This window comes from Taurulus bubalis (assembly GCF_910589615.1).
Source record: "Taurulus bubalis genome assembly, chromosome: 2".
Classification (NCBI taxonomy): Eukaryota; Metazoa; Chordata; class Actinopteri; order Perciformes; family Cottidae; genus Taurulus; species Taurulus bubalis.
In genome coordinates this window covers 13,940,828-13,950,380 of record NC_136590.1, presented here as the reverse complement: position 1 = coordinate 13,950,380, position 9,553 = coordinate 13,940,828, and the positions used below count along the sequence as shown (strand labels likewise).

General features: G+C 40.6%; 1 protein-coding gene across 1 annotated transcript; it reads left to right on the top strand.

The window, feature by feature from the left end:
• Positions 1 to 2,754: 2,754 nt before the first annotated feature.
• telo2 (TEL2, telomere maintenance 2, homolog) lies at positions 2,755 to 9,304 on the top strand (the record flags this gene model as incomplete). The annotated part of the gene is made up of 20 exons (XM_079214418.1): positions 2,755 to 3,095; positions 3,181 to 3,458; positions 3,589 to 3,657; positions 4,131 to 4,278; positions 4,388 to 4,490; positions 4,567 to 4,635; positions 4,755 to 4,896; positions 5,062 to 5,198; positions 5,274 to 5,359; positions 5,884 to 5,982; positions 6,066 to 6,154; positions 6,247 to 6,338; positions 6,565 to 6,681; positions 6,813 to 6,884; positions 6,996 to 7,166; positions 7,252 to 7,343; positions 7,444 to 7,543; positions 7,811 to 7,875; positions 8,092 to 8,207; positions 8,862 to 9,304. 20 exons carry the CDS (start codon positions 2,755 to 2,757, stop codon positions 8,981 to 8,983), a joined length of 2,508 nt encoding a protein of 835 aa, XP_079070544.1. The 3' UTR covers positions 8,984 to 9,304.
• Positions 9,305 to 9,553: the final 249 nt, after the last annotated feature.

The following is a 9,553-nucleotide window of genomic DNA, read 5'->3' as shown; positions in this document are numbered from 1 at the left end:
GTTCAAAGCCTTTGGTGACTCGCCATCGTTTTGAAAAGCTTGAGTGTGACCTGCTCAGAGTGGTCGTTTGTCGAGATCGTGGCGCTCTTCCATAATGCTGACATTGCTGTGACCTCCTCAGGGTTGTGATTTTAGACGGAGGGCCGAGTCTGCAGTTTCCACTGTTGTCTTCCCAGCTGGAGTCAGGTCCTGCATGAAAACACAGATTTATATTATATAGCTCTGATTCAGTCGTTTGACCTATATGTTTTGACTGACAAATCATATCCATAGTTTACGTTAGTGAAGTTGTGACAGTCACAATGTCAACACACGACATCTTAAACCTCACGCCAACGCTTTGCTGAGTTCAGCTTCCTGTCTTTTAGTGTGACAGAAGGTTTGCCCCAACAGATTTAACTCTTCAGTCTTTCTAGTAATTCATTATTTTGGCATTACAAACAGGAAGTGGGGTGACACTTGAACACAGCAGGCTATTCTTCTTTTAATTCGCTCCCTGCTTCATATTTTAGTGGGTTTAACAGATAGTTTGGCGACTAACTAGACAGAACATAATAACTACACATTGAGACCACAGAGCTGATAAAACATTCCCTTTTTGCAGAGCTGAAGGTGACTGCACTTGAACCACCAAATTTCTCCATTTTAACTCCTGTTTTCCAAATGACCAAAGAAAAATGTTCCAACTTTAACTGATAATTTTAGCTATCAGGGTTCGTGATCTCTTGATATCTTCATCCTGTTCTTATAAATCAACAGAAACAAAAACTGTCCTGCTAGTCTAAACACTGTGCCTCTGTGTCTCAAACTTTGCCTCGAAACTAACGTGACAATGAGCCCTGGGGAAAGCACTCACCACGTGACTGTCAGTTTATTAAATTATAATTATAAAAAAACCTAAACCGTAAATATGAATTGTCATTTTTGTGAACTCTCTCTCTCTCTCTCTCTCTCACGCTCACTTCCAGTGTCCAAAGAAAGTTTGCTCAAGGCACAAACATCACTACTGGAGTAGTGCATGGCTTGCCATTATGTGACATGGGAAGATAAAAAGAGAATATTGTAGAAAAGAGAAATTGTAAAAGTTAAATTTATTCCTATTTTCAAAGATACATGTATAAATTATAACAGTATTGGTTACAGCTGTACATTATTTTTTGAAGATCCCTAAATGATCTAATCCTGTTACTGGGGAAATATAATTTCAGTCATTGTAAAAAGAGAACAATTTAAAGGTAAGGCAGTGAAATTAAGATTAGAAAAATAAATGGAATAAAATGATCCTGTGTTTGGTTGCCTCATTTGTTGCACGTTTTTACATTTTACTATGTGTTTGCATTTACTGTATAGATTCTGGCAGCAGAATAGGTTTGATTTTACCATACATATTGTGACACTGTTACAAATGTCATCACGTGTTTTCAGCTCAGATGGTAAGTCACTATAAGTCAAATCAAAGGTGAGTATCAGATCAAGCCACAGGTGTGTATGTATTCCAAACATTGTTATTTGACAAAGTTAAATTAATTTCCCTCTCTCAATACCCATTACTTTACTATTAATGTGTAAGCTCCATAAGATTGTTACCAGGTACCTGATATTGGGTCTCTCTTCATCCAATCTACCAGCTCCACCTGCAGATTGTGGGTATGTACTGCAACCACACTTTGTTAACGGTATTAACACAAGCTTGTCAATACCGACACCAGTTATCAACAATATATGAACTCCTTCATCAACTGTCCGAAGACAGGTTGAAAGACTCTGTACCTTATAGTAACCATGCTAGCTGCTGCTGTGCCAGTACCTTTACAGAAGCTGTCATTGGTTAAAGCTTGCTGACGGTTCTGTTTCTCATCACCTACACACAGACGGTTTACACACGGTTTACAATGTTCATTTATTAAGCCAGTATAAGTAGCATAATTATTGTCTTGTCACTCGGCTCATATGACTGCTATGAAAAGCTTGTTATTATTATATGTGTTATTCCTGGGAAAAAGGCGTATATACCGGTATATAACTATAACTGATAAGGATATAACGAGCATCCAGAATTGTTACCAAAACCATTGGCTTCTTGAATGCCTCACCTGTCGATCCTCGGAACCTTTCCTCTCCTTCTTGCTCAACACGGACGTATTTTGACGGAGCACACAGAGAGCGAAGCGAAGCGCCACGGCGGGATGTTCACGTTAAAACGTTAACTGACAGTAGGAACTTAAAATAACACTTTGCAAAAAAAACTGTTTTGATATAACAGTGACGATAAGTCATGTCCGTAATTTTTTTGTGCTTTTTTTAAATAAAAATGTCCAGATGCGTATCAGTTTGGACAGGCTAACAGTTGTAAGTTAGCTAACTCTCTTAGGTTCACTTATTGCACTCTAGTAAAGGTAGATATGTGTATTTTTCCATCTTCATTGACAGCTGCTGTATTTTGAAGCCTTAACTAACGCTCAAAAAGCGACTGAGGTAGCAATAAAGGGAGGGTTCACCTAAAAATAATGAACTAGGTTAATTATTCCTATTGTGAGTAAAGTAAGTGTGATATTTTGATACAACCATTCATTATAACTCAAAATTGTGAAATGCACTCATTATTTATATCTGCAAACTTTTTTTTTATGAACGTTGCTGTGTAGAAATGGATACATACTTGGTAGAAACCGTTCCCAGTTGTCTCAGTGTGAGATTTGATGCCTTTTAATGTCATTGTGTAGAAAGTAAAACAAGGAAGTTACCATTTCCAAGATGGAGTCCCTTGCCCCAAATATTGAGGTTCGCCTGGCGGTGGCCCAGTGTTTCCGGACCCTTGCTACATCCACAGACACCAAAGACATTGTCAGCGCCCTTCAGACACTTCACTTCTACTTGGATGAAGGACCAGAGAGTAGAACCACCTCAGTTCAGCGGGCAGAGTTCAGGCGAGCTCACTTCACCCGTACCCTTCAGTTTCTTGTCAGCAACATCCAGGCCGACTGGTTGGCCGGCCTCACAGCCGTCCAGCAAACAGAGTTATGGGACGGCTTGTTCCTCAAAGGCCCGCCAGAACAGGCGCTGCTGGTACTGATGGAGGGAATAGGAGAGCTAAGGTGGGTAGTGTTGGATAGAGGATGCGAGGCCAGTTCATCATGTCGTCTATTCTATAATTACTCTGTTATTATCTTCCTACCGCAGAGCCAGCACACATCTGGACCACTTTGTCAACATTACTGAGAAGTTCCTTCAGAGTGGTCGACTCGCTGACCTGCTGTGGTCCTACTGTCTGGAGACAGGTCCCTCTGATTCCCCCCAGCTTCGAGAGACCCTGTTAGGACGTATTGTGGCGCTGCCGGACGTCACCGCCAACAGATTACATCCAAAAAACAAGCCTCTTTTTCTTCCTCAGCAGTACTACCCACTACTGGCCACAGAGATGCTTACTGCCCTGAAGCGGACCTGTCAAGCACTCAAAGGCGAGGAAACATCTTCTAAAACAGTTTGCAACAATGTCAAATTATTGTAATATTGTCAAATATTTACTGGTGTAATGTCAAAAAGATAATTTCTCATCCCGTCTATTTGTCTGATTTATATATTTAACAGATGGCACAGACTGCTCTTTGACTTTTGTGGCTCAGACACTTGGAAAAGTCTGTATCCAGGGCCGTAGTGGTAAGTAGTGGAAACTTACCAAACAACTATCGAACAGTTAGTTTTCTATCTGTAGAAAACATACTTGAATATTACCAATATTCCAATTATTAATTCACATCCAAGCATACCTTTTCTGATACAATTCACAGATTCCAAATTTTCAACCATTTTGATAACTAACTGTTTGAGTTATTTATCGAGCAAAAACAAACAGTTGCAGGTTAATGATTCTCAAATGTTGTTGCTTTTGTCTGTTTTACATCACATTATAGTTTATAGTTTAAAATAAAGTTAAAGAAAGAGTAGCTTTGAATTGCTCTGAACAATCTTGACGAGGTATGATAGGCATAACTGTAATCCATGAAGTTCAATTCGCCTTTCACCTGCACCTCTAAAGAACATAAATGGACTCCCAGTATTTTTTTATTGCAGGGTCCATAGTGACCATGATAACTTTGATCTCCTCTGACATTTTTATTTTCTATCTACAGGTTTGGTGCTGGCAGTGATGGTTCCGCGGCTGTCTGTGTGCACACGCTCAGACATGGTGTGGCAGAGGGTTTGCTGGAAGCTGCTGGAGAATGTTCCACAGCGATGGATGGAGAGTGTGCTCACTGGGCTGGTGCAGGCCGTCAGCGGGTAAGGCGGAGATGAGAACAACCATTTAAACAGCTAGCCGTTTATATGGCCTCTATCCATCGGTTCTCTATCTGCCTTTCATGACACCAGCGTCAAACCTCTTTTTCAGACCCGATGCCTTGGGCAGGATCATTGGAAATCTAGTGTTAACAAATAAAAAGGCCCAGTTCGTCATCACTCATAAACTGCTGTTACTGCAGTACAAGTATGAGGTAAGAAGATACCTTTCAGCCTGACAGTAAACCATAAATCTTATAAATGTATGAAGCATGTGTTATTTTTCCCCAGACTCAAGTCTTGAGAATTGTCCTGGGTTACCTTGCAGCAGACAGGGAGCGAAGGCCACTGCTCATTCAGGTGAGGGCATTTGGATGTTCAGCAGCTAAATTATATCACATTATATAGACTGTATATAAATATGTGTGTGTGTGTGTGTGTGTGTGTGTGTGTGTGTGTGTGTGTGTGTGTGTTGTCAGGCGTTACGATCTGTGTTCCAGACCTGGGCTAACCCCAGTGCAGTGAAGCACACACCTCTCGAGCAGCAGCTTTATGTCAGCAAGGCCTTACTGCTGAGTGTTAGTCTGCTGAAAGACTCTGAGCTGCAGGAGCTACGCTCAGGTACAAATAACAGCGTTTGATGCCTCAATTCATTCTGTGAAACCAACAGTCCAAATAGAAGTGACCACATTCTTTGTATCACACACTCTATGTATATTATGCTCATATTAAGGGACAATACAGTCGCTTGTAACTCTCCTTTCTCTGTTGTGCCTCCGCTCTCAGAGTTACTTCAGTGTATGCTGGGCGGCATGCAGAGCCATCTAGACAGCAGTGTGGTGCGTATCAGGCGGATGGGCATGGTGATAGGAGAGTGCTTGAGCTCTCGTATGGATCTCAATAAAACCAAGCTCAAGTTTGAGGTAAAGTCAGTGTGCTAATTGCAAGATGCAACACTAGTGAGCCTGTGTCTGAGTTGGTATTTTGTTGTGTTGTAGTATGATCAGGACGAGGAAACTCAGGAGCTGCTTTCTCTGATGACTCCCATTACTGGTGATGAACCAGAGGCTGAGCATGTGAACGGGTGAGTGTCTCTACATCTCTGTAACGGTTACGTCAAGACTTGTGAGGTTGGTCATTATATCTGTAAACTGATGAAAACGAAAACTCCACTCTCATTCATGGTCCCCATTGGATGATACACTTAAATGTTCTGTGCATACGTTTAGGATTCTAGTGGTATTGTTTTAATATTTCATAAAAATAAACTTATATCTTTGAATTCTGAAGAATGATTATGAACTACCAAGCATTACTATCCCTATTTCCATAGGTTACGGACAATATGCACAGCAAAAAATATATTTTTGGCTAGATTTTTTTTACTTATATTTTATGGTAAATTGTAAGAATATGGCTGTTTAATAGGAACTATGAGCTGTCTGTTTTTATAGCATTTTAACAGAGCAATAGAGAAAATGAACACTTTATATGATCTTGGCAGCGAATATTCATATTCCTTGGCGACTATGTTTAAACAGTGGGCCGAGTCCCATGAAACTTAATCACAATATATATTTATACTAAAGATAATGTCTTCATCTGCAGAGTTGACTCTCCTCAAGAGACCAGTGAAACAACTCCATCTACTCAGAATGTATCATCTCAAAATAAGTCAAAAACGGCTCCAGACTCCGACCTGGACAGGTACGTATTATTAGCTATTCTCTGTTGTAATTAATGTATTTGTGCTTTGTGTTTTGTTAACTCTAAGTCTTTAATTTGTGCAGCGACGATGAGCTCACTCCGTATGATATGTCTGGCGATCAGGAAATAAGTAAAGCTTCCCCTCCCCGCTACCTACGAGACTGCTTGGAAAGTATGGCTGCCTGCTTACCGATCACTTCTTATTTACATTCTGTGCTGCTAGCTCCAGCGCTAATATAATTTTTTATCTCATGACCCAACCAGCCTTAATTTCCTCTGAGGACCCGCTGCGTGTGGAGCTCAGTTTGAGAGTCGCTGAGGGTTTGGTGAGAAAGAACGTCTTTGCAACCAGAGAGGTAAAACGGCAACGCACAACAGAAATGTCCAGTGCTTCAGATTAATTTGTTTCTAAAATAACACTTCGAATTACAAAATGTTCAGATCCATTTATCATCAAACTGAAATTCCTTACTTTACTGTTGTTGACTGTAGCACAGCGGTTTGAATATGTTTTACTTACAGATGCCTTTTCACACTACAGTACGTTTGTTTGCTTGCTTGCTTGTTTGTTTGTTTGTTCAGATCAGTGTCCAGCTGACCAAAGTGCTTCTTCACATGGAGGATAAATACAGCATAAAGGGCTTCCCGCATCTCAGACAGGCGACCATGCTGGCGCTCATTGTCACAGACTGCATCTCTGTATGATCATCACCTTAGTTTCTATGGTTTACCTTTTCAAATCCAAATGCATCTTCATTACCACACAGCTTTATCCCCATTTTTAAGCATTTGGTATCTCAGTAAATTGTCTGTCTTGCTTTCCGTGATAGGTGACTACATTTTTGACCACAGAGTTTTACTCCTTGAACTACAGTCTTCGCCAGCGGCTCGATATCTTGGAGGTGAAGACAACAGCTTCTCGACTTTTCATAGTGGCTTCACTAAATATACTTGGGGATTGATTTGAACTCTTTTTGTGTAATCATGAGGATGCTCTTGTTTTGTCTTTTTAGGTCCTTACTCTAGCAGCGCAGGAGCTCTCTAAGCCGATCACTGAAAAGAGAAACCCACCTGTGGGTATTGCTGCCAGCACTGATTTGACTCCGTACCCTGGTGACAACCCTGTTCAGTGGCGAGAAGTAGTAGAGAAGCGGATTCAAAGCAAGACAAAACGCCTCAGGAAGGTAGTGACCCACATTTTCATTGACCTTTTTAGTTTTAGAGTGAAGGTATACTCCTTATTTCTACTGTCATTTATTTTGTGCATAGGGTGCCACACAGCCTCCAGCTAAGGCCACCCCGAACCGTTACGCCCCTGTTGCTGGACACTTCTTTTTTCCTCTGCTCAGCAATTATGACAAGTAAGTAATGCTCTTCTATACAGATTTCAAAGCTCAACATTCATAGTTTTTTCTGTCCAATTGAACATTTCAAAACTGGAATGTAATACCTTTCTGCTAGGCCTCAAGTCACTTTTGACCTGTTGGGTGGTGACCATCTCGTACTGGGCAGGTTGATCCACACCTTGGGCCTCTTCATGCATCTAGCAGTCAATGCACCGGTAATTTTCTCCATCTGTCCATGCAGTGTGAGACATGATCGCAATGTAGAGTTTTTTATTAATATAATTTTACTCTAATTTTAGCTCTGTGTCCCATGATGCAGTCATTCAATACATATATTTTATTATAAAAGAGAAAATCAATATTGGGATTCATGGCCGGCAGAATAGTTGTAGTTTGCATGCTGTGGGAAAAATCATCGCAATCTCACATTAAGCAAATTTATATTGGAACACAAGATGAGATTCCTGAATTTTTTGTTGTAGATAGCTGCACAGATGGGTTGTGCTTTACTGGACTTTGTGTGGGCGGTGCGCTACCATGTTGACCAGTAAGTATGTTGATGAAATCAAAACTAAATGTGTTTTTTACAACACTTTTTTGTAATAATTCTGCTACTTACTAACCAGGCTCAACATTAATCAGTTAACTACATAGCTGTAGACTCTTCTGAGCAACATGTTTTTATTATATGGATATTGGAGAATTAAAAAAAAAAAAATCTATTTTGTGATTTTATTTCTGTCCTAAATTCTGTCTGTGAAAGGATGGTGAGACGAGGCGTCCTCTTCGCTGTTTGCTCTGTGTTTCTGAGCATGCCCAGTGAAAACCTGCTGGTGGACCTCAGTGATCAGCTATTTGAGACCAGAACTTGGCTGGCAGGTAAAAAAACAAAACAAAGGTTCCTCTTCTTGAATCTTTAACATAAATCTCATTTCAATCTCTCCTCAAAAGGTGGAAGTCAGACAAAGCATGTGTTCCAGTTCTATTATTACTGGGCCACCTTTTCACACGTACAGTATATATTTTATTTAGAACTTACACATTATTTAAGCAATACATTGTTTGTGTGTTACTAATAATAGATTAACCCTAAAACCCATGATTCTCGTAAATGTGCGAAGGTCCGAGGCTGCACCTGCATAATGTAATTCTGTTAGGGATGTTCCGTCAGTGACACACATTCATGCGCGCACACACACACACACATGCACAGCTGGACTGAGCATTTCTGGGAAATGGATGAGTAACAAGGATGTCCTGTACTGTGCATGACGTGACTGGCTCAGCAACAGTTGGATGTTTCTTTGTCCCTCTGAGGATCAAAGCAGTTTCACATTGCAGTGAGTGACATGGAGCGGAATGACAAAGGACACTTTTCCCTCCCACATAGGATTGTTAGCTGTGTAAAGAAAAGGCCAGGATTATGTGCATTTGATTGATTTTGCTTTTGTAATTATACTGAGAGATGGAGACTTTCGTGTCACCACAGCTAACGCTGCTTATCGTCATTATTTGTGTTGTTAATGTCCACAGATGTGGCTGAAGAAGACCCTGATGCGGATTGCCGAAATCTGGCTATACAGAGTTTGGTACTGCTGGATAAAAGCCTCAAGAAACAGCTGCAAGGTCAACAGGCACTGAGCATGGAGTCGTGATCGCAGCATCAATAATGAACAATAAAATGCTGAATGTGTCTCCGATGTGGGGCGGTCCTCGCCTTACCTCTCGTCCTCAAAGAGCCAGGAGGATTGAGGTCGATGGAAGTGATGTTCCGGATATTTGCCGACACATTTTCATATCCTGGAACACACAGTCCACCAGCGGAAAAGGAGGGCACGCGTCTTTGCACATGTTTGTGAATGTCTTTCTGCATAACTAGATCATGCACACACAAACATTTCAACCCACTGTATTGTTGGACATATTGTGTATCCTGTATGAACCGAATAAAAATATTGATGGAATGGAGAATAGAATGCCATTTTTGTCCATCAATTAAATGTAAGTTGTAAGGATATCCTTTTCAAACTCTTTCCTGTTCTGGCACATCTCTGTGTGGTTGTTTGCTTGCAAAGGACATCCTGTGAATATTGCGACATGCGATAAAGGGATTCACAATATATATACATAAATAAAACATGTTCATCTCTATGCTCACAAACAATGGAATGTTTTGAAATATAAAGGTAATAGTTTTATTCGTAATGACCCTGATTTGATTACCA